The following is a 23,419-nucleotide window of genomic DNA, read 5'->3' on the forward strand; positions in this document are numbered from 1 at the left end:
CTCAGAGGAAGTAGAATGTAAGTATTAACACTATGATAAAACACTAGAGCACTTTTAAGTTAGGTTTTTCTGGGCTTCAGTTTGCTTTGAGGAACCTGGTAATATATTTTGGTCAATACAAATCATAATATAGAGTCCTCCCATTTATAAGCCAAATGATCCCAGGGATAATGTTCTACTCAATTCGGATGTCCTTGTCAAGTTACAATTTAAGTTAAAACAGTTGCTGGAATATAAATTAGATAAAAATATTAATTGACAGTTTATTATATACAAAGTAATCTGTTATACAGAATATTTAGAAAGACAAAGGTTTGTCCACCAGGAACTTACAGTTGTTACCTATAATTACGTAAAGGCTGCCATCAACTACAGAATTTTACAGCAAATTATATAGACCATAAAATAGATCTTAAAATTATACACATACATGCATACATGTACACATATCTATAGATAGGTGTCTATGAAGATCAATAGGGAGAGCAATCATTGTGTAACTGTATATGCACATTAATATCCTTCCCAGGTGGATCAGGGGTAAAGAATCCACCTGCCAATGCTGGAGACGCAAGTTCAATCCCTGAGTCAGGAAGAGCCCCTGGAGGAGGAAATGGCAATCCACTCCAGTGTTCTTGCCTGGAAAATCCCATGGACAGAGGAGCCTGGGGGGCTACAGTCCATGGGGTCACAAGAGTCAGAGGTGACTTAGTGACTGAGCATGCATGCATGTGTGTATTAATAGTGATAAATTATATAATTTGGACCGTCATAGACTTATTTCCACACTGAATGCTTTCCTCAGCTTAAATTTCTCACTTTACACTGCCTTGTTTCCCCCTCTGCTTCCTGAAATGTGTGAAATGACTTCGACTTTAAAGATGCTTTCAAGCTTCTTGTTTCTCCTAACTATAATTTTATTTACCACCTTTCACCATGAAGTTTGTCAAAAGCCAGATTTGTGTTGGCTACCACCAAGTCCTATTAGTGCTGAAAAATATCTGCAGTGTGATTTGTAGCCTAGAAGCCTGGCTCCAGGCCAAATCCTCCAGACCCTACAAAGTTACAAAGTCTTTCTGTGGCAAGTCTCATGGGGGAAAGCTGCCGGCACCACTGCAGATTTAGTGCGTTGCGTGCAGAGGAGTTGCAGGCCAAGACTTGGCCCCTGCCCCACCCAGGCAGCCACACTGTTACAGGTAGCTGCATTTCAGCCCAGGTGCCTCCATTTACAGGCCTCCTTATTGGAGGCCCTTGGCCTAGGCCTCTCTTAATGGTCTCATCCAGACCATCTTTGGGGGGCCCTTGAAAACACATTTTGACACTTCAGTTCAGTTCAGTCTCTCAGTCGTGTCCAACTCATTATGACCCCATGATCTGCAGCACGCCAGGCTTCTCTGTCGATCACCAACTCCTGGAGCTTGCTCAAACTCATGTCCATCGAGTCAGTGATCCCATCCAACCATCTCATGCTCTGTCGTCTCCTTCTTCTCCTGCCTTCAATCTTTCCCACCATCAAGGTCTTTTCAAATGAGTCAGTTCTTTGCATCAGGTGGCCAGAGTATTGGAGCTTCAGCTTCAGCATCAGTCCTCCCAATGAATATTCAAGATTTATTTCCTTTAGGACTGGCCGGTTTGATCTCCTAGGAGTCCAAGAAACTCTCAAGAGTCTACAACACCACAGTTCAAAAGAATCGATTCTTCGGCACTCAGCTTTCTTTATGATCTGACTCTTACATCCACACATGGCTACTGGAAAAACAATAGCTTTGACCCTATAGACCTTTGTCCACAAAGTAATGTCTCTGCTTTTTAATATGCTGTCTAGATTGGCCATAGATTTTCTTGCAAGGAGCAAGCATCTTTCAATTTCATGGCTACAGTCACCATCTGCATTGATTTTGGAGCCCAAGAAAATAAAGTCTGTCACTGTTTCCTCATCTGTTTGCATGAAGTGATGGGACTGGATGCTATTATCTTAGTTTTCTGAATGTTGAGTTTTAAGCCAGCTTTTTAAACTCTCCTCTTTCACTTTCATCAAGAGGCTTTTGAGTTCCTCTTCACTTTCTGCCATAAGTGTGGTGTCATTTGCATATCTCAGGTTATGGATATTTCCCCCTGGCAATCTTGATTCCAGCTTGTGCTTCATTCAGCCTGGCATTTCACATGATGTACTCTGCATATAAGTTAAATAAGCAGGGTGACAATATACAGCTTTGATCTACTCCTTTCCCAATTTGGAACCAGTCCGTTGTTCCATGTCCAGTTCTAACTGTTGCTTCTTGACATACATACAGGTTTCTCAGGAGATAGATATGGTGGTCTGGTATTCTCATCGCTTTAAGAATTTTCCGCAGTTTGTTCTGATCCACACAGAGGATTTAGTGTAGTCAGTGAAGCAGAAGTAGATGTTTTTCTGGAACTCTCTTGCTTTTCCTATGATCCAGCTCCAGCCTGAACATCTGGAAGTTCTCAGTTCATGTACTATTGAAGTCTAGCTTGGAGAATTCTGAGCATTACTTTGCTAGCATGTGAGATGAGTCCAATTGTGCACTAGTTTGAACATTCTTTGGCATTTCCTTTCTTTGGGATTGGAATGAAAACTAACCTTTTCCAATCCTGTGACCACTGCTGAGTTTTCCAAATTTTCTCACATATTGAGTGCAGCACTCTAACTGCATCACCTTTTAGTATTTGAAATGGCTCAGGTTTCATCATCTTGCCCTAGCTTTGTTCGCAATGATGCTTCCTAAGGTCCACTTCACTTTGCACTCCAGGATGTCTGGCTCTAGATGAGTTATCACACTATCATGGTTATCGGGTTCATTAAGATCTTTTTTGTACAGTTCTTCTATGTATTCTTGCCACCTCTTCTTAATATCTTCTGTTTCTGTTAGGTCCATACCATTTCTGTCCTTTATTGTGTCCATGTTTGCATGAAATGATCCCTTGGTATCACTCCACTAGAGAAATATTAGTGGTATTTCTCCAGTAAAGCTCAGTTTTAAGTATCTTCTACTCTTAGTTCTTTTCCTTGATCTTCCCTCTGTTCCCCTATTCTCTCCCCCAAAACCAAACCAAACCAGTAGGAACCTTTTGTTCAGGGCTCCCTGGCAAGACAGAGAGAATGCCCTGCTTCTGTAATGATGCTTCTGACCTTTGCCCAGTGCCATTCATTGAGGAATGGGACCTTAATGAAGCCAGCACTTTCTTTTCGGCCTCTTGCTTACACTATTACAGTAAGTGAATAAAGGCTCAATTATTATGTACTTTCATTTGTGTGGTTGTTTTAACTGACCATTCTGACATCTGACTGTTCAACTCTGTCCAGCTCAGTATTTGACAATAGCTTTCCATGATGTAATGAAAATAGCTTCCAAAAGTCATCCAAAGACTGACCCCATACAGTATACTATAATAGTTGTTTATTATTATGTATCTCTCTGATTTATTTGAAGTCATTCAACAATGCCTCTGTTCATCCCCCCAAAATTTTACCACTTGGAACTCACTACCTATAGAAAGGGCATGATGATTGGAGTCAGATTGTTTTGAATTTTGGCTTTGCTTCTTACCTTGCTGCTCCTGCTGCTGCTAAGTCGCTTCAGTCGTGTCCGACTCTGTGCGACCCCACAGACGGCAGCCCACCAGACTCCCCCGTCCCTGGGATTCTCCAGGCAAGAACACTGGAGTGGGTTGCCATTTCCTTCTCCAATGCATGAAACTGAAAAGTGAAAGGGAAGTCTAAAATCACAAAGAATCCATGGGCCTTGACCCCCCTATCTTTAATATGATAATGATATAATACTACTAATACTAAGACTTTAAAAGAATGATTGGAGGATTAAATCTAAGAGGTATGCTGTACCCCTTTTTGAAAATTCTACAGACTTTACTTTTTACTAGACTTTACTCCCACTGACATTTTTCCTTGTTGCTGTTTTTCCCTTCTCCCATCTCATCACAAAGAAGCTCTCTCAGAAATAAATCTTCAGGCATTTGTCATTTCCCTCTCTACCTTCTTTCTCTTAAGTTATATTGAATGCAGTATTTTATTTAAATATATAAAAATGTAATATTTCAGTAAAAAAGCATCCAATTAAAGAACACAGAATCTGAAGGTCCTGCCGTAGGAAAAAATCTACTCAAACTAGTTGTTTTAATCTTAGAAAAGTTGTTTTGAAATTACTTATCATTTTCACAATACTCTTTCATGAATAAATTTTCATATATTCTTTTTCCTCCATGTCTTCTTTCTTTTCCTTAGTATATTTCTCTGTCATTCCTTTACAGCTGCTGCACAAAATGTCTGATCATGAGCAACACGGGTTTCAGAGATGCTCGCCCTCTTTCTGGCATAGTACTGATGATTCATCTCCCTGTCTAAATATTTCTTCCATTACTGTCACTCCTGTCAACTCTCCTGATTCCAGACTATCATTGGGACTGTTAATACCACCACCTTCTAAACGGGGCCTTCCCAAGCCAGACAGTGACAACAGCATCCCAAGACCGCATGTAATTTGCTAAATAGAAAATTATTTTTATTATCCCATATATTATTTTGAATTCTGCCAATATATGCCATTTACATAGTATTGAAAAAATCAAGTATGTCTTGAGTTGATGATGTGATCTGGGGCCTTTATGTGCCATTTTTGCATACTTGGGTCATCTGACATCAGAGAGTTTCTAGTAGAGAAACTGAAAGTGAAAGTTACTCAGTCCTGTCCAACTCTTTGCAACCCCATGGAATTCTTCAGGCCAGAATATTGGAGTGGATAGCCTTTCCCTTCAACCCACTCCAGTGTTCTTGCCTGGAAAATCCCAGGGATGGGGGAGCCTGGTGGGCTACCGTCTATGGGGTTGCAGAGTCGGACACGACTGAAGTGACTTAGCAGCAGCAGCCTTTCCCTTCTCCAGGGGATCTTCCCCGCCTAGGGGATGGAACCCAGGTCTTCTGCATTGCAGGCAGATTCTTTACCAGCTGAGCCAGAAAGGAAGCCCTTCTAGTAGAGAGTGGTGGTCCAAATCCACAAAAAGATGAAGTAGGACAAGTACTTTCAAGGGTTCATCAGAAAAGAATCTAAAAAACAGTGGATATATGTATATGTATAAATGATTCACTTTGCTGTACACCTGAAGTTAGCACAATATTGTAGGTCATCTATACGCCAGTACAAATTTTAAAAAGAAAACAAAAGATTCATCAAATATGGTAATTGGGAAGTTAGGCCATTGGTGATACTGGCAAAGCTGTTTAAGTACAGCTCAGCAAAAAGAGCAATCTAGAGACTTCTCTGCCAGTCCAGTGGTTAAGACTCCATGTTCAAGGGGCTTGGGTTCCATCCTTGTTTGGGGAACTAAGGTCCACATGCCATGGAGTGGGATCAAAAAAAAAAAAAAAGAACAGTCTAGAATGATCTTAATTGAGGATTGGATGAAGTAAACAGGCAAGAAATGTAATACCTCCTTCAAAGAGCTCAGCTTCAATAGAGAAGAGAAAGAGAAATGAGGGTCTAGAGGAGTAAAGAAGCGCTGAGTAAAGAGCTTTTTGGTTGGTTTGTTTTAACAAAGTCAAGATTCGAGTATCTTTAAATCCTGACAAAGAGGAGAGAGATGGATGCCAGGGAAATGGAGAGAGATGCTGATTAGGAGAACATTGCTGAGTAGGAGGAAGGTTCCTCCAAGTCTTTGTATAGTGTTTGTGACTGATAAACCATAAAGGGAAAGTAAGTTGCTAAAGAAAGGAAGATGTCAGCTATTTTATTATCCTGCATGAAAAAAATGTAATAACAGTCATGTAAACTGAATAGCAAATCAGTAACTCTTTACACACAATCAGGCTTATTTTTCATTACCTACATCACCTATAAATAAAAAAAAAATGTATTCTGAAAACACAAATTTTAATGTGTACCACTCTAAGCAGTTCCAAGCAATGTTCATGTTCTTATAGGAAAAGTTAATTTCTCCTCACTATTTCTCTCCAAAATGAAAATTCTCTTTGGTTTATAGATGATATATATATATATATATAATTTCTTCCCTGTATGACAATTACATATTATGTAATTTTATATGTAAATTACATATTATGTAAAGTGATGATTGTTTTATTCTGACATTACGTCCAAGTCCAGATTGGCCCAGATAACTTAACCATTTTGGTGGTATACTTAGTGACTATAATTTATTTTACAAGGTACCTATTTATTGTAGAAAACTTGATGAAAACTTATTCTAAGAATAAATGTCACTATAATGAATATAATAGTTGGCAGTCACTAGAGTTATAAATACAATTTAAAATAGACTCCTTGAAAATTTTTTTTAAATCTTTATCAATTGCTTTTGAATGGTTATGTTTAAGATGCATCACGTAAGTTCAGTTATTTCTGTCTAAATCTTATAATCTTATGCAAAATACATTACTGATATCAAGGTTTTAAAGAAATTGTTTATAACATGTTTTCAATTCTTGGATATAAATGGCAATTATTTCTAGATATATAAAAAAATCCAATATAAAAGATACATCTCTCTATAATAGTGTTGTCACCATTTTTGCCATCATCTTTGATAACATCTTTGTAGAGATTTTCTTGCCAATGAGCATTTGGCATATGTGGTTCATTCGTATGAAATTGCCTATTTAACCATTTTTGATCTACAGAGTGGCAAGTTCATATGACTCAACCACATGTGTTGGGTTGACATGTCTTTTATATGTATGTGAAATATTTTTCATTATAATGTGTCTACATGGACTACTACCCTAATGCGTGTTATCTTCATTGCAGGCAGGCAGTGTGACACCTAAGTCACCCTCTACTGACATCTTTGATATGATTCCATTTTCTCCGGTATCACACCAGTCTTCAATACCTACTCACAATGGAATGCAGCCGCCTCCAGTACCTAGTCGATCTAACGAGATTAGTAAGCTTTCTAAACAAATCAATATTTTTTGCTACATTTGTGTACATTTTAAATGTTTAATTAGCTCTTTATGTGAAATCATATATCTTAACAAGCTCACTAGAAATTTTAATAACCAAAAATTTTTGTTTATATATATGTAACAAGTTCAGTGAATTATATATTTTACTTTATAATTCAGAGTATACTACTAAAGACATCACTATTTGCATTTAAAACTATTTCATGAAAAATGGTATTTTGGTATAAGATTAATTCCATCATAATACAAGGTACTTAATTATGTTTTTATTGTGTTTGGGGTTATATTTTTAATATGTTTTCAATGATTACAAACAACCCTGGTGGTAATTAATTATCTTTGACATATATAGAGAGATCAGTTTAAGTTTTTATCATAGGGCATGTGGGTAGTCTTAAAGAAACATGTGAATCTATGAATTTCATATATATAAATCTATGAATTTCATGATTTCTTTATAACTAACTCTATGTAAGTGTTCTCTATTTGATATTTAAAAAGCTATAATAAATACATTGCTTTTCTGATTTACTTTCTATATATCTTTCTATATGTAAGTCTTTTTCTGTTGAATTAGAAAGCATCTAGCAGATGCTAATCATCAATGTCTTGACTATATTTTGATCTGTGCCCTCTCACAGAAAGCTAAAGAATGGTTTCCAATGGTCTTGATCAGTCAGCAAATCCAAAGGGTCACTGAAGAAAAGAGTTTTACGTATTATGCTTTATTGCTTCCTCTCTGGTTCACACTTAAGACATTTTCAATGTAGCTCTGAAGTTTTAAAGCTGTGAAGTATTTCAGAGCCTATAGTCTATTTCCCCTGTGGAACTTAACAAACTGCATTGCACATTTTAGGCATTCAGTAAATTTCTGAGGGCTAATTTGTAAATGCAAAGTAATAATATTAGGTCAATGTACAAAAATATTTCAATACGTAAGTTGAAATATAGCATATTTAAATTCCTCTGAATATATTTTTTGTTGACGCAAAATATTTTTTCAGGGAAATAATCCATAATATACATGTCATGGTAGACAATCTTTCCAAAATGAGATATTTCTTGTCCTCATGAGTGTCCCACATCTCTTTGTTTGTGAAAATGTTGAGAGGGGTGAAACTGTTAGTTGCTCAGTCATGTCCAACTCTTTGCGACCCCATGGACTGTAGCCTGCCATGCTCCTCTGTCCATGGAATTCTCCAGGCAGGAATACTGGAGTGGGTAGCCAGTCCCTTCTCCAGGGGATCTTCCCAACCTGTGGACTAAACCCTGGTCTCCTGCATTGCAGGCAGATCGCTTCTTTTACCACTGTTTTTTACGTCCTCTGATTTTCTCACTCTTTTACTCATTCATTTATTTCATTCAATATTTATTTGTTTATCATACACAGTAGATTTTGAAATATAAGTTAGCTGTGTATCTACAATGGACAACTTAAAACCAAATAGAACATAAATTGAGAAGCGTGAATAGATTTTAAGACATTTAGAAGGAATGGTAATTGAGAGTTATCCATCAGGATGATGAGTGAATGTTCAAAATCAATTACAATTCAGGATTTTAGACCAAATGTTGTTAATGAGAAAAATTGAGGTAGAGAGGGAGAAAGTGAAGGAGTTCTCTTTTAGACATTTGTGAGTTTGAAACATCTTTGGAAAATCTAGGTAGAGATAGGTAAATTGTTTTAAGGAATTTATTAATGAGAAATTGACATCACATCCTGCTATATTTTTTAATGTCTACCTATGCTGATGTCTGAGTTTAGTAAATACAATAATATATCAATAGATAGACTAGATAGATAATAAATGATAGATATGGAGTTCTGATTACTACTGTATCATTTCTATCTACCAACTATCTATCAATTGTCTTTTTGTCTATCTATACTAACAATTTAAGGACAGATTGTTCAACTCAATTTTAATTGTAAAATTGTCTAAAACTCTAATCCAATGGGATTTTAGTATTATGACTTTTTCTTTAAATAAAATTTTAAATGTATTTATTCATTTACTTTTCTTTATGTTCTAAATACATAAAAGCAGAAACCTACAAGACTCTTTAGTTTTTCTCCTTACTGCCTGAGAACCCTAGTAGTTCTCCAGAGCATATTTTTGATCTCTGAATACATATGAGGTTTTAATTTGTTTCATATCATATTTCCTAATTGGTTATAAGTTATAGGAGGGAAGGCACTTGACTGGAAAGTCCTTTCCTCACTGCTTTAATCCACTGCCTAGCAAAATGTATGGCACATACTGCGTCCAATAAATGTTTAGTTGATGAAGGAAAGAATGACCAAATGAAATATCACCTGTTTTTGTCCTTTTGCTCTTACATTAGATTAAATACTTTTCATGTTATTAATTACATACGAAATCTTTTTAAATTGAAAATTAGACTTACATGACTTTTTATGGGTTTTAGATCCATCTGAGTTGGCCAAAATATGCCAAAGAGCTCTGTTTATTAATTTGCATGATATTAATATATTTGATATTTAAATTAGTAGTTTCTTAACTTGGGGGTTTATGGACCCCAAAGAATATGATAAATTTAATGTTAAACCTCTTTCACCTAAAAGCACAACATGCTCACTCATACAAAATTTCATTGTACTTTAGAAATGTTAAAAGAATCCCTTAAGCCCATCTGAAATCTCTGACGGTTTTGAGTCCCAACTTTAGAAGACCTGTGTAATGAGAATCTCTGTCTCTCCTGACAGACCTTTCTCTTTACTAATTCATTTCTTCACCATGTGTAAAGCATCGCTTAATGTGTATCCTGTTAATGTGTATCCAAGATACTCTTCCAAAGAAAAGTTTCTCCAAGTTCTGATTTATTGCCTATAATAAACATCAGACTGAGGAAAATAAATAGCAACAATAATCATAACACCCATCTGTTATACCTAAGGTAAAAGTAAATCCCCATTCATTTAGAACTGCCCTGGCTTATACCTTTCATCCTGATGAAATTATTGGTAACATTCCTTTCATTCTTAAAAGCGACTTTATTTGGATGTAAATTGTATATCCTTATTTATGTAGTACTTACCAGCACCAGAAACTTCTAAGCATTTTACTTTTCTTAACTTATTTAATACATGAATCTGAAAAAAAAATTTGCAATAAGGTATATAACAATCTTTCATAATGGGAGTCATGGAATGGTTGAGAATATGTTATTCATAGAACTCAAGTAGATAAATATTACTTCTTACAAAGCATTTAATTTAGAAAAGATGGTTTCCTGAAAAGTGAAGTGGTTTCCCATTCCCTTCTCCAGTAGACCATGTTTTGTAAAAACTCTCTACAATGACCAAAAGAGAAAGGAAAGATATATCCATCTGAATGCAGGGTTCCAAAGAATAGCAGGGAGAGATAAGAAAGCCTTCCTCAGTGATCAGTGCAAAGAAATAGAGGAAAACAATAGAATGGGAAAGACTTTATGAAAATTAGAGATACCAAGGGAACATTTCATGCAAAGATGGGCTTAATAAAGGACAGGAATGGTATGGACCTAACAGAAGCAGAAGATATTAAGAAGAAGTGGCAAGAATACACAAAAGAACTGTACAAAAAAGATATTAATGACCCAGCTAACCATGATGGCATGATCACTCACCTAGAGCCAGACATCCTGGAGTGTGAAGTCAAGTGAGCCTTAGGAAGCATCACTACCAACAAAGCTAGTGGAGGTGATGGGATTCCAGCTGAGCTATTTCAAATCCTAAAAGATGATGCTGTGCAAGTGTTGCACTCAACATGCCAGCAAATTTGGAAAACTCAGCAGTGGCCACAGAACTGGAAAAGGTCAGTTTTCATTCCAATCCCAAAGAAGGGCAAATGCCAAAAAATATTCAAACTAGCACACAATAGCACTCATCTCACACGCTAGTAAAGTAATGCTTAAAATTCTCCAAGGAAGGCTCAATTAATGTGTGAACTGTGAACTTCCAGATGTTCAAGCTGGATTTAGAAAAGGCAGAGGGAAAAAAAAAAAAAAGAAAAGGCAGAGGAACCAGAGATAAAATTGCCAACATCCACTGGATCATAGAAAAAGTGAGAAAATTCCAGAAATACATCTACTTCTGCTTTACTGACTATTCTAAAGCCTTTGACTGTGTGGATCACAAGAAAATGTGGAAAATTCTTAAATAAATGGGATTAACAGACCACCTTACCTGCCTCCTGAGAAATCTATATGCAGGTCAAGAAGACATGGAACAGTGGACTGGTTCCAAATTGGAAAAGGAGTGTGTCAAGGCTGTATATTGTCACCTTGCTTAAAGTTTATTCATGAGAAATGCTGGAATGGATAAGGCACAAATTGAAATCAAGATTGCTAGGAGAAATATCCATAACCTCAGATATGCAGGTGACACCACCCTTATGGCAGAAAGTGAAGAGGAATGAAAGAGCCTGTTGGTGAAAGTGAAAGAAGAGGGTTTTAAAAGCTGGGTTAAAACTCAACATTCAAAAAACGAAGATCATGGCATATGGCAAATAGATGGGCAAACAATTGAAACAGTGACAAACTTTATTTTCTTGGGTTCCAAAATCAATGCAAATGGTGACTGTAGCCATGAAATTAAAAGATGCTTGCTCCTTGGAAGAAAAGCTATGAGAAACCTAGACGGCATATTAAAAAGCAGAGACATTAATTTACCAACAAAGGTCCATCTAGTCAAGGCTATGGTTTTTCCAGTAGTCATGTATGGATGTGACAGTTGGACCATAAAGAAAGCTGAGTGCCAAAGAATTGATGCTTTTGAACTGTGCTGTTGGAGAAGACTCTTGAGAGTCCCTTGGACTGCAAGGAGATCAAACCAGTCAATCCTGAAGGAAATCAGTCCTGAATATTCATTGGAAGGACTGATGCTGAAGCTGAAGCTCCAATACTTTTGGACACCTGATATGAAGAAGTGATTCTTTAGAAAAAACCCTGATGCTGGGAAGGATTGAAGGCAGGAAGAGAAGGGGAGGACAGAGGATGAGATGGTTGGATAGTGTCAATGACTTGATGGACCTGAGTTTGAGCAAGCTCCAGGAGTTGGTGATGGACAGGGAAGCCTGGCATACTGCAGTCAATGGGGTCACAAAGAGTCAGACACAACTGGACAACTGAACTGAAAAGTGAAAATCTTGCTACATTATAAATTTTATTGCCTATAGACAGTTTAATTTTTTGTCATTTAAGACTGGCTTTGAATGTATTCAGAGGAAAGAAATTTCTTTAAAAACTTTGGCATATAATAAGCCATAGAATATATAAAACTCCCTGTCTATATGTTTTGAAGTATGCATTGCAATGTATACTTTAAAATATATGCACAGGGATCTTTTTGATATTCTATTACTCTTGTGGATTTTGTTTTTTTTTTTTTTGGCCATGTGGCATGTGGGATCTTAGTTACTCTACCAGGAGTTGAGCCCATTCCCCCTTCATTGGAAGCACGGAGTCTTAACCACTGGGCAGCCAGAAAGTCCCCATTACTGCAATTTTTTAAAAATATTTGTGTGGGGAATAGGAGACATTTTTAGAGAAATAGTCTCATTGTGGTTACCTAGGAAGGTGATGTGATTTCATGCTACACAAGGTATTGTTCCTTAATTTTTTTTTTTTTCCTGGCTAAAGGGTGACATTAAAGTGCATGAACTATGAGTTAAGCTACTTACTAATCTACCAGGTCCTACATATTGTGTCACTATTGTGTTTCAGGGTCATCAATAAATGGAATAGGGAAGTTTCAGTGAATAATACATCAATTTCAGTACATTTAAATTGCTTCAAAAGGAATAAAAATGTAAAAGAAAATAAATTGCTTCGGTAAAATATAGGCATTGAAATATACTAATTATCAAACATTTAGTGATTTTGCTATTTCTTACTTAAAGGCTTAAAAACCTCTCTGAATAATAGTCCTTTGCCACCAGATAGTTTTTAAATCATCATAAAAATGGATTTTTGCTTCCTTTTGGTCTTTAACTACTGTGGATAGAGGCTCATTTGGTTATGCAGGTTTTTCTTGATTTAATCTTGCTTCGAAACTTAGGACTTCCCTGGTGGCTCAGCTGGTAAAGAATCTGCCTGCAGTGGGGGAGACCTGGCTTTGATCTCTGTTGTGGGAAAATCCCATGGAGGAGGGCTATGCAACCCACTCCAGTATTCTTGCCTGGAGAACTCCATGGGCAGAGGAGCCTGGCGGGCTGCAGTCCATGTGGTCACAAAGAGTTGGACATGACTGAACTTAACTTACTTCAACTCACTCCTTATTATTTCATTCACTATATTATTTTCTTCCCTTTAGAGCGGGACCTGTTTGGAGCAGAACCTTTTGACCCATTTAACTGTGGAGCAGGGGACTTCCCGCCAGACATTCAATCAAAATTAGATGAGATGCAGGTGATTATTTTAACAGATTGGCCCATAATCTTTTTTTCTTTTTTCTGTGGTTCCTAGAAAATGTTATGTACTATAGTTACCCTTCCCTTGAACTATTATCAACTTACTTAAAATAATTGCTTTAAAATAACAATATACATTTCACTCTAAAAATACTCAGATGCTAAAGATAAGGTTTTGTTGTGTTTTTTTCTTAATGGTGCAATTTACAGTGTCAATAAGGTGGTGCATCTTTTTGATACAAAATTGCATGAATTCTTCATGAGTTCATTATTCAAAATCCAAAAATTAAAAGGTCATTGCATTAGATTTATAAGATTTGATCTCAGTCTTTTAAAACAATCATGAATTTCAAAATTGTGAATGGGTGAATGAAGGAAAAGCTTTGTAAGAGTGAAATCATTCTTTTAAAGGAATCATTGTAAAAGAGGTCAACTGTATGGTTATGGATGGAAACTAAACTTTTGGGCACACTGTAGTATATACAGAAGTTGCAATGTAATGTTGCACACATAAAATTTATATAATGTTATAAACCATGTACCACAATTAACTAAAAAAGATAGCTAACTAAGCTGATAGCTAAAACCAAGAATTCCAAAGAAGTGGGGGTGGGGATGTAGAAAAAGAAGGAAGCATTGTGGGCTCTTCTGGGCTCTTACTGAAGCAGCGGACACCAAATGACCACTTGTTGAGGAATGTAGTCCAGCTGCATTTTCATTTCTTTCTTTCCCTTGTATTTTTCAATTCTGAGTTGTTCTGAAAGTTTGAAGATATTTTGTGTAGTGGGCCATGATTAATAATTAGCATTATAAGTACTATAATAAGATCTTCTCTTTATATTTCCTTATATATCTTGATGAAGTTTTTATGTCCTATTTTTCACCAAAAAGACAATATATATGTGGTAGATTGCAGTCAGAGATCAGCTCATTATATCAATCAGCTTATATGAAGCTGACTGAAAAGATGTGATAAAGAGAAGATGTGATAAATTTACTTATTCGGCCTGGACAATATACTCACTCTTCTATGCTTTGTTTCCTGGAAAAAAAATTAAGGGGTGGATTATGATCTTCTAACACTGATAAAAACACTACTTCTTAGAAAGATCATAAAAATCCTTTCACTGATTTTGGACTGAAGGTATGAAGCAGTTTTTTAAGTATTATGTGATCTTCCTTATTATTCCAGATGTAATTATTCCAGGTGTAATAATACCTCTCTATCTTAAAAGTTGGATTGTTTAACATATCTTGAGATTTTTTAAGAATATGTTAAAAAAAAAATTTCTCAAGTTGAATGATTTATAATTCCCTTTTGCATAAAAAATTATTTTAAATCCTTAATACTGACTTAAACTTTTATTATAACATTTCATAAATACTTACAAAAAGTTGAAAAGCATTTTATCCTTCTAGATCTTATATAACTGTTAATTCAAAACATCAATTAAAAGCAAAATTATAACACCTAATAAAATTCTAATTACAAACTTTAATATAATAGCATGGATTATTTTACTTGGCTGAAGCTAAAACCATCAATATCAAACTTCTGTTGATATCAGCATGTATCTTATTTGATGACACAGTTTTTGCACATCTTTTCTATAGTTCAAATACTAAGAGACTTCATGCAAATAGTGCATGATTATTTAGTGATAATGCTTTATTTATTTCATATGTAAATAATTTACCTTTTCATTAATTTTATCAATTACGCTTATTCTACCTCGGTGCTAATGTTCTTGTAGGAACAGACAAAAACATGGACAGTGATATGGTAGTATTTGTTCTCAAAGGTTATAAAAACCACAAATAATTACTACTATTTTTTTTTAGATTTTCACACAACAAACGTTTTCTATAGATATTTGAAGATAAGCCTATATCTCCAGATTTTTGTAGAAACTTAGTTTGAGAAACAACGTATTGGAATGATTTAACATGTGTTAGATAAATAATGTTACACTGTGGTATTTTTGCTTTTGTTTTTGTTATTTCCTAATGTCTTTTTCATTCTTTTCTGCTTTCATGGTTGGTAGCGCCAGAGATGGTTGGTATATCATTTTCATATTTTAAACAAGTTATGGCTTCTTGAAGTTAAACCTTAATATTTGCATGCTTTATTTAATAAATACTCAAATAGCAGTTCACATGGATATGTCTGATTATTATTTAAAGAGGTTTATACTCATATTTTGAAGTTTTTTTCAATGAATAAGTCACTATGGCATTGTCCATCTCATTGTTTGTCTGTTTCTTTTAATCCATGATTTATTTGCAAGTTTAACTAAAGTAATATCATATTTTATCTAAAATCTATGACAGCTTTCATTATTAATCTTGTTAGCCTGATTAACTGAATGCACACATTTAGTTACTATTTTTATCTTTACATATAATGTAAAAACTTAATACAGTATAGGTGCTAATGGTAAACAATCCTCCTGCAATGCCAGGAGACATAATGGGCTTCAGGTTCAATCCCTGGGTCAGGAAGGTTCCCCAGAGAAGGGCCTGGCAACCACTGCGGTATTCTCACCTGCAGAATCCCATGGACAGAGGAGCCTCACGGTCTACAGTCCATAGCGTCGCAAACAGTCAGCACAACTGAAGCGACTTAGCATGCATGCATATAAATTATATTGAGTTAAGCTTACTGAAATTTTGGATTTTACTGTTTTATTTACAGAGGAAATCGAAAAAACATCTCATGAATGCAAGAATTTAAGCAGAACTATTAAGCCATATTTTTTATAAATTGTTAGAAAATTAGATATTTCTTTAAAATCAATTATGTGGGTATCTGATTTGACATAATTTACATTTCTCATTACCTGTCACTGGCAGGCAAATTAGTGTAATAGTATTGATATTCCAGAAGTGTACCTTATTCATTATAATAATTTAACATGTTAAAAAAGAACCATGGTAAGTCAATGAAAGATGAATGAATTTTGCATTAAATGATGCTAATTCAAGTGGTTAATAATTCGCAAGATCAGTGTATAGCTGAAATATACAACAAATATTCAGATAAATTTTGGAAGCCTTGGATAGTTTAAAATATTTGAAATACAATTACATACTTATCAGACTTTTGAATTATAAAGAAATCTTTATAAGGAAAAGATGTACATGCAGTCTCTTGTAGAAAACCTTCTATACTTCTTTTAATTTTGTTTTAAAAAGTATAACCATATTGTGTATATATAATTAAAATAAGTAGACAAATGATAGGGAAACTAAATAATCAACAGATGAAAAGGCAGTTGCTCACAAAGGACCACAAATGGCTAGTACTTGTAGACACGTTAAATCTAATCAAAGAAAACATGCAAATCAACTACTATAAACGCTACTTTAGTTCAGCAAATTAAGCATTTTATTTTTTACTAATATGAGTACAAATCAAAGTGTGATGAAACAGGCACTCTAAATCATTGCAGGGTCAAGATCAGTGCATAGCATCGCTCGAGCAGGAATTTGTTGCTAATACGTGTATTTCTATGTGGTATCAAAAACTTTAATGCAATCTATCCTGAAGAGAAAATAACTATGAATATGGAAACTCTCTATGTATAGAAACATCCAGTCAACCGTATTTAAAATTATAAAATTCAGGAAACATCATATTAAAATTAATAAAACATCATAAAATCATCAAATTAGTTTTACACGGACTCAAAGAAATTTGTTCTAAGATTAAAAAAATAGAATACAGAAATTTATATATAATGTATGTAATACATCAAATAAATGTTATATATAATATATAGTATATTATTAAATTATTTTTAAATTTATAGTTAGAGAAAAGGAGATTCAAAGGACATACTTCAACATGTTAATTGTTACATATGAGTGTTTTTTTTTTTTTTGATATACTTTTCTATTTCAAAGTAAGAAAATACAATTGGGGAAAACATTTTATATAACATATATTATTAATAATATATTAATAATAAAATCATTATTTTGTGTGATATTAATTATAGTCTCCATTCCATCCCTACATAAATAAGCTTTATTTTCATTCAGAGGTTTAAAATTCAAGAGGATATGGAACTTTAGAAGGACTGAGCATTTGTTAAATCATGACTTAGTAAATGAGACCTAGAGAGGAAGGGTCAGAAAATGTGTGGGAAATTTTATTTTAGGAGGAAAGAAACCATGCAGCCATGTGACAATGTGTCTGTCAAAAGAGATAATTAAGTTAATGTAAAAGGAATCCAAAAGGATCCTTATAAAAACTTGGAGATATTCTTATAATTAATATACAAATATTTTTTGCTGCTGTTGAAATAATGATCAACTCCTATCTTACTTTGATTACTATTCTGCTTTTCCTATAGTAATAGCACACTGATAAATTATATTTTCAGGGTAATTAAAGAGATAGTGGTTTAATTTCAGAATGAACTGATAACATTTTAAAAACAATGATATCAAATCTTTGCGAAGATAATACATACCCACAGTACTTGTCTATCTATCTAATAATATTCCAGAAGATGATATAGTACATAGATCCTCAGATATCCAAATACAATATTTTAAAAAGAAGTTTATTTACAGTATTTTCAGTTTAAAGTATTGACTTTTCTAACCATTTGGCAGCTGTTTAAAAAATATGCATACAGTTGGCAAAATATTTCTGCTTGTGACAAAATAGGCTTTTAAATATATGGTAAGTACTCTGACTTTTACTTAACTAAATAGAATTTGTATTTCAAATAATGAGAAGTAGTTTTGAAAAACCATTAAAGTGATGGTATTGCCATGTGGACTTTTTGCGGTAGACATAATGAAGAGCATTCTCAAAACACTAATAGCGAAAAAGGTGCAGCTTGCATTTTGTAATGATTCTTTTCCTCTATATGATACTGTTTGCATTGAACTTATAATTAAAGTACATTAGACACCAATTCTATTTGAAGGTAACTCAAATTTCTCAAATTCATTTGAGGAAATGCAAATGAATATGCATTTGGCTGTCATCTAATTAAATGAAAGACAAAGCACGACAGAGGGCAGAAGCCCTCTCTTTGAAAGAGATTTTCTTTTCCTCAGGAACAGACTGCTGTCTACATTTCATGGGCAAAGATGGGTATGGGAGAGATAGTAAGGCCAGAGATGGTCCATCATTCAATTACTTTGTGCAGAAAAGAAGAGAGCTTTGAGAAGAGAAGGACAAAATCCTTTGCCACTGAATTTTTACTAAAACTCTTTGAAAAAAAATTTTCACGCAATTGGGTCCTTGCTATTAATAAATTAAAGGCAGTTTAACTTCCAGAAGCATTTAAAACATGCTATGAAAAACTGTTAGCCTCTCAGTTATGTCCAACTCTTTGCAACCCCATGGACTGTAGACCACCAGACTCCTCTGTCCATTGGATTTCCCAGACAAGAATACTGGAATGGGTTGCTGTTTCCTTCTCCAGGGGATCTTCCTCACCCAAGGATCAAACCCTAGTCTCCCACATTGCAGCCACCAGGGAAGATGCTAAAACATGCTGGGGTGAGTGGGATTCAAATAATTTGCAAATGCAAGCAACTGCAGAACTAGTTGTTGAGCGCTCAATCATGTCTGACTCTTTTGAGATTCCATGGACTGTACCCTGCCAGACTCCTCTGTCCATGGTATTTCCCAGGCAAGAATACTGGAGTGGGTTGCCATTTCCTTCTCCAGGTGTTACCAAGTCCAAGCTTGCTCTCCTGCCGTACAATAGGCCAATGAATCCAAGAGACAGGTGTTGAGGCAAGGAAGAGACTTTAATCGGGGAGCTGGCAGACCGAGAACATGGAAGGCTCTGCCTCAAAATAACCATCTTCTTGGGGTCTGGATGCCAGGTTCTTTTATAGATCAGAGAAAAAGAATCAATGAGGAATTAAAATCAAAAGGCAGAATAGAGAGAGAGATGCAGTGGGAAGTAAAGTGAAAGGGTCTTCAGTCTTGCAAAGCATCTCCAGGGGAATGCCCAGCCTTCAGAAGGGGTATGTTAATCTCTTCTATTCACAGGTGGGCAGGACAAGTGTCTCTCCATGAGCTAAACAAAGGCACTTTAGTTTACCATCAAGCAGAGGGGCAGGGTCCGCCAGGCAAGCCATTTAGTATAATTATAATAATGAAAGCAAGTCAAAGAAACAGTTTCCAACATGGTGTCAGAACTGGCTTCTTCCCTGAAACACAGGAAATATTCCCAATGCAGAGATTGAAGCAGCATCTCCTGCATTGGCAGGTAGATTCTCTACCACTGAGTCACCAGGGAAGCTGCAGAGGAAGCTCTTTCCATGGCAAAGTGGTCTGCAATCCATTGCCACTATAGGATCCCCTACATAGGATACAGCATTGCAATTCCTAAATGCAATGCAGTTTATTTTACCAGGCTCTGGGCAGTGAAAGGTGAACACCTTTCACTTAAAGAAAGGTGAAAACTATTAAAGAAAGAAAGAAAGATGAAAACTATTAAACTGTCATCAACTTGAGATCTAGCTATTGTGCTTATACTTAAATGAACACTGACCTTTAAAGTCAAGGAATCTTTTTAAACTATAGTAGAATGACATAAAGTAGACTTTACTGAAAAGAAACATTTAAGTCTTAAAATTAATTCCATTAGTTCTGTTTTCTTCTGTCTCTTATGGATGCTCAGTTCAGTTCAGTTGCTCAGTCGTGTCAGACTCTTTGTGACCCCATGGACTGCAGCAAGCCAGGCTTCCGTGTCCATCACCAACTCCCGGGGCCTACTCAAACTCATGTCCATAGAGTCAGTGATGCCATCCAGCCATCTCATCCTCTGTCATCCCCTTCTCCTCCCACCTTCAATCTTGCCCAGCATCAGGGTCTTTGCCAAGGAGTCAGTTCGCATCAGGTGGTCAAAGTATTGGAGTTTCAGCTTCAACATCAGTCCTTACAATGAATATTCAAAAGGATTGATTTCCTTTAGGATGGACTGGTTGGATCTCCTTGCAGTCCAAGAGACTCTCAAGAGTCTTCTCCAACACCACAGTTCAAAAGTATCAATTCTTCAGCACTCAGCTTTCTTTATAGTCCAGCTCTCACATCATAGATGACCACTGGAAAAACCATAGCTTTGACTAGACAGACCTTTGTTGGCAGAGTAATGTCTCTGCTTTTTAATATGCTGTCTAGGTTGGTCATGTCTTTTTAATATGCTATCTAGCTAGCTTATGGATGCTAACCTCATGTATATTTTTAAAACATTTAAAATGTTAATGGATATAAAAGCACTTGATACAAATTTGACAAGTCAACATTTGACATATAATTATTTCTTTTTTGATCAAAGCATGAAGATTTCAACTTTTGTTCATAGTCTTTTTCATTTACAGATTTTTTTTTTCCTATGAGCATTTCCTATTTTAATGATTTTACTTTGTTTTACAGGAGGGGTTCAAAATGGGACTAACTCTTGAAGGCACAGTATTTTGTCTCGACCCTTTAGACAGCAGGTGCTGATGTAAAGAACAAGAGGTCCGGAATCTGTTAAAATTGTTTTGTATACGTATATATATATATATATCAGTCATTATTACTTATGTCAGGTATTATAAATGTGCCAATATATTTTTGAGTCTCTTAACTTTTTGAGAATTATTTCAGTAAAATTTCCTGATGCATTCACTGTTGATCTGTAACATTTTGCTGTAAATTAAATCATACTTTTATGTTCCTTTCAGTTTGTAGAAGAATTTGTAATTGAAAGACAGATTATCCAAATATCTGCCTTTGTCTGAGTTCTAAATAATTAGCTTCTTCAAATTTATGTTCATTCTCTAGGCTGCTAGTTTATTATTAATTTCCCAAAAGCTATACATAAATGATACCTTTCAGAATCCTAAGAGATATACCAATGCCAAACTAAATATGTTCTATATTCAAACCAATAAACATGTTACCATTAATTATACAGATATCATTTTATGTATGAAATGTTGTTCATATTATTGGGAAAATGTAAACTTTGAATATAACACCACCATATCATTTTTAACAGGTAAAATAACAGAAATATAAATCCCAAGAATTAAACTAAATGTGTTTAGAGTTGTTATTACTAAGTTCAAGGTAATAATGTTAGCTATTATTATCAGCTATACTCTAAATATTTTATTTCATACATAAAGATTGTGAAAAAATGAAAGCTTGCTATTCACAAAGGACTTAAAATTTAGTTTCTATCAAGATAAGTTACATTACTAAACATCTAAATGTCATTTGATCTGATGTTTTCTCAAAATGATTTTGAATATATACTGTCTATAGTCGCAGCATCTATTACCCGTATTTACTTTACAAAATAAATTTTTTCTCACTGAATAAGACTATTCTTCTTATATTTCTCCCTTGATTAAAATATCTTCTCATCAAGGTTTATTTTGTGATAGCCCATTAATTCTGATAATTTAAAAATTCTGTAACATTTTATTTATGAATTATCAATATTATTTAGCAAATTTAATGTTTTTTCTATTAAAGTCAGGATCTCATTTTTTAAATGAATGGAATTACTGTTCAGTTTAGTCTTTTACCTGAACAATAACATTTTCTTGCACCTGACTCTTGTGCTGGTGAACTTCAGCTTTTTTAAAAAAAAATTGTTTCCTACATCTTCACCTGTTGTGTAACAGACTCTAATTTATACAGAGTGCAGCAAAAATTTACGGTCAAATATATAATTTGGTTCATCTCATTATAAGAAAAGTAAATTAAATTAATGAAAATGTGAGCTTAGATAGAAGGTAGATCTCAAAAATTTTTCTTTTCTTTTAGTCATGGGAATTTTCTTCATGTGCTAAAGGTACATTTTCACTAGGAACAGAAATCAAATATGCTTATGCAATATTATATTTGTATGTATCTTCATAATATTCTATGGTCTATATAAGCCTTCCTGTTTGTTTTCTGTTATCTGTTCATTTGTACCTTAATTAGAGGGTAGTATATGTTTCATAAAGAAGAGTCTTTATAATTTTGTTTGTCATATAGTATTTTGGAATTTGTATAATGAGGATGTTTAGAAGCCCTATCAATGGCTTTTTTTAACAGATAGAATTTGTATTTTTATTGTACTTTAAAAAGCTTTATGTAATAGGTATATATTTAGTGGCAATTTATTATCAATGGCAACACAATAGAGTACTTTGCACATTTAAAATAAGTTACTTTACCAATTTTTAAAAGTAATCAATCCTGCTACTGGCATGATTAAATAGTATATATAATTGGTCATTAATTATGAACATTTTATTTCACCAGTGCATTTTTATGAAGATCCAGTTTCAAATGGTATTTCTATGTAAACTCAATGATATGTTTGATTTTGCTGAGAATAAATGATTTTAAATAAATTGTATAATTTATATTTGTATATATTATAACTCATTAAATAATCTCTAATTCATTTAGAAACATTCTGAAGCTAATTTCATGCCAGATTTTCCTGGTTGTAAATTGGTGCCAAAAGAAAGACAGAAAGAGAAAGAAGGAAGCAGAAATTTCTTACAGCCCACACACATTCTAGCTTTATGGTCAAACATCATTCTGTTGTGAAAACAGGACACTTCATCCTGCTGGTGAGAGAGGTCATAGTTTGCTTCCTTTTACCAGAAGCATTTGGTATAATAACCGTATTATATAAATATCTCTTTTCAGAATGGAGAGCCTTTTTATCCTAGTAATACACGGGGTATGTTGGCTGATAGTCTTATAAAGGTGGACCTGATAATAGAATTTAAGTTGTGGCTAATTAGAATGTCATGAAGTTTTGAACCTATTTAAAAAGCAATGTTAAATATTTTAATGGTACACAAGACACATGCACAGCCTTTGCAAAACAATGAGCACTTTATCCATCTGTTCAATAAAATTCATTTATTCCTCCATGTGAATAACATGTATTAGGTGGGTAAGAAAACATTTGGTAAGTTTCTAGCAGACATTGTTAAACAGAAGATGACCAGATCCCTGCCTTCAGTTAGTTTATTGTCCTAAAGGAAAAGTAAGATATTTATATGA

General features: G+C 34.6%; 1 protein-coding gene across 6 annotated transcripts in view; it reads left to right on the plus strand.

The window, feature by feature from the left end:
* GULP1 (GULP PTB domain containing engulfment adaptor 1) overlaps window positions 1-22,782 on the plus strand; it is a 332,692-nt gene extending 309,910 nt beyond the window's left edge. For 5 of the 6 annotated variants that reach the window (XM_070359405.1, XM_070359381.1, XM_070359392.1 and 2 more), the window contains 3 exons: window positions 6,801-6,939; window positions 13,278-13,372; window positions 20,789-22,782. In XM_070359405.1, the coding sequence (XP_070215506.1) occupies window positions 6,801-6,939; window positions 13,278-13,372; window positions 20,789-20,860 (306 nt within the window). In that variant the 3' untranslated portion in view covers window positions 20,861-22,782. Of the gene's footprint in view, window positions 1-4,290; window positions 4,516-6,800; window positions 6,940-13,277; window positions 13,373-20,788 lie in introns of all 6 variants that reach the window. The other variant, XM_070359407.1, reaches the window with a different exon arrangement.
* The last annotated feature ends 637 nt before the right edge of the window (window positions 22,783-23,419 follow it).

The sequence above is a fragment of the Bos mutus genome, chromosome 2 (assembly GCF_027580195.1).
Source record: "Bos mutus isolate GX-2022 chromosome 2, NWIPB_WYAK_1.1, whole genome shotgun sequence".
Taxonomy (NCBI): domain Eukaryota; kingdom Metazoa; phylum Chordata; class Mammalia; order Artiodactyla; family Bovidae; genus Bos; species Bos mutus.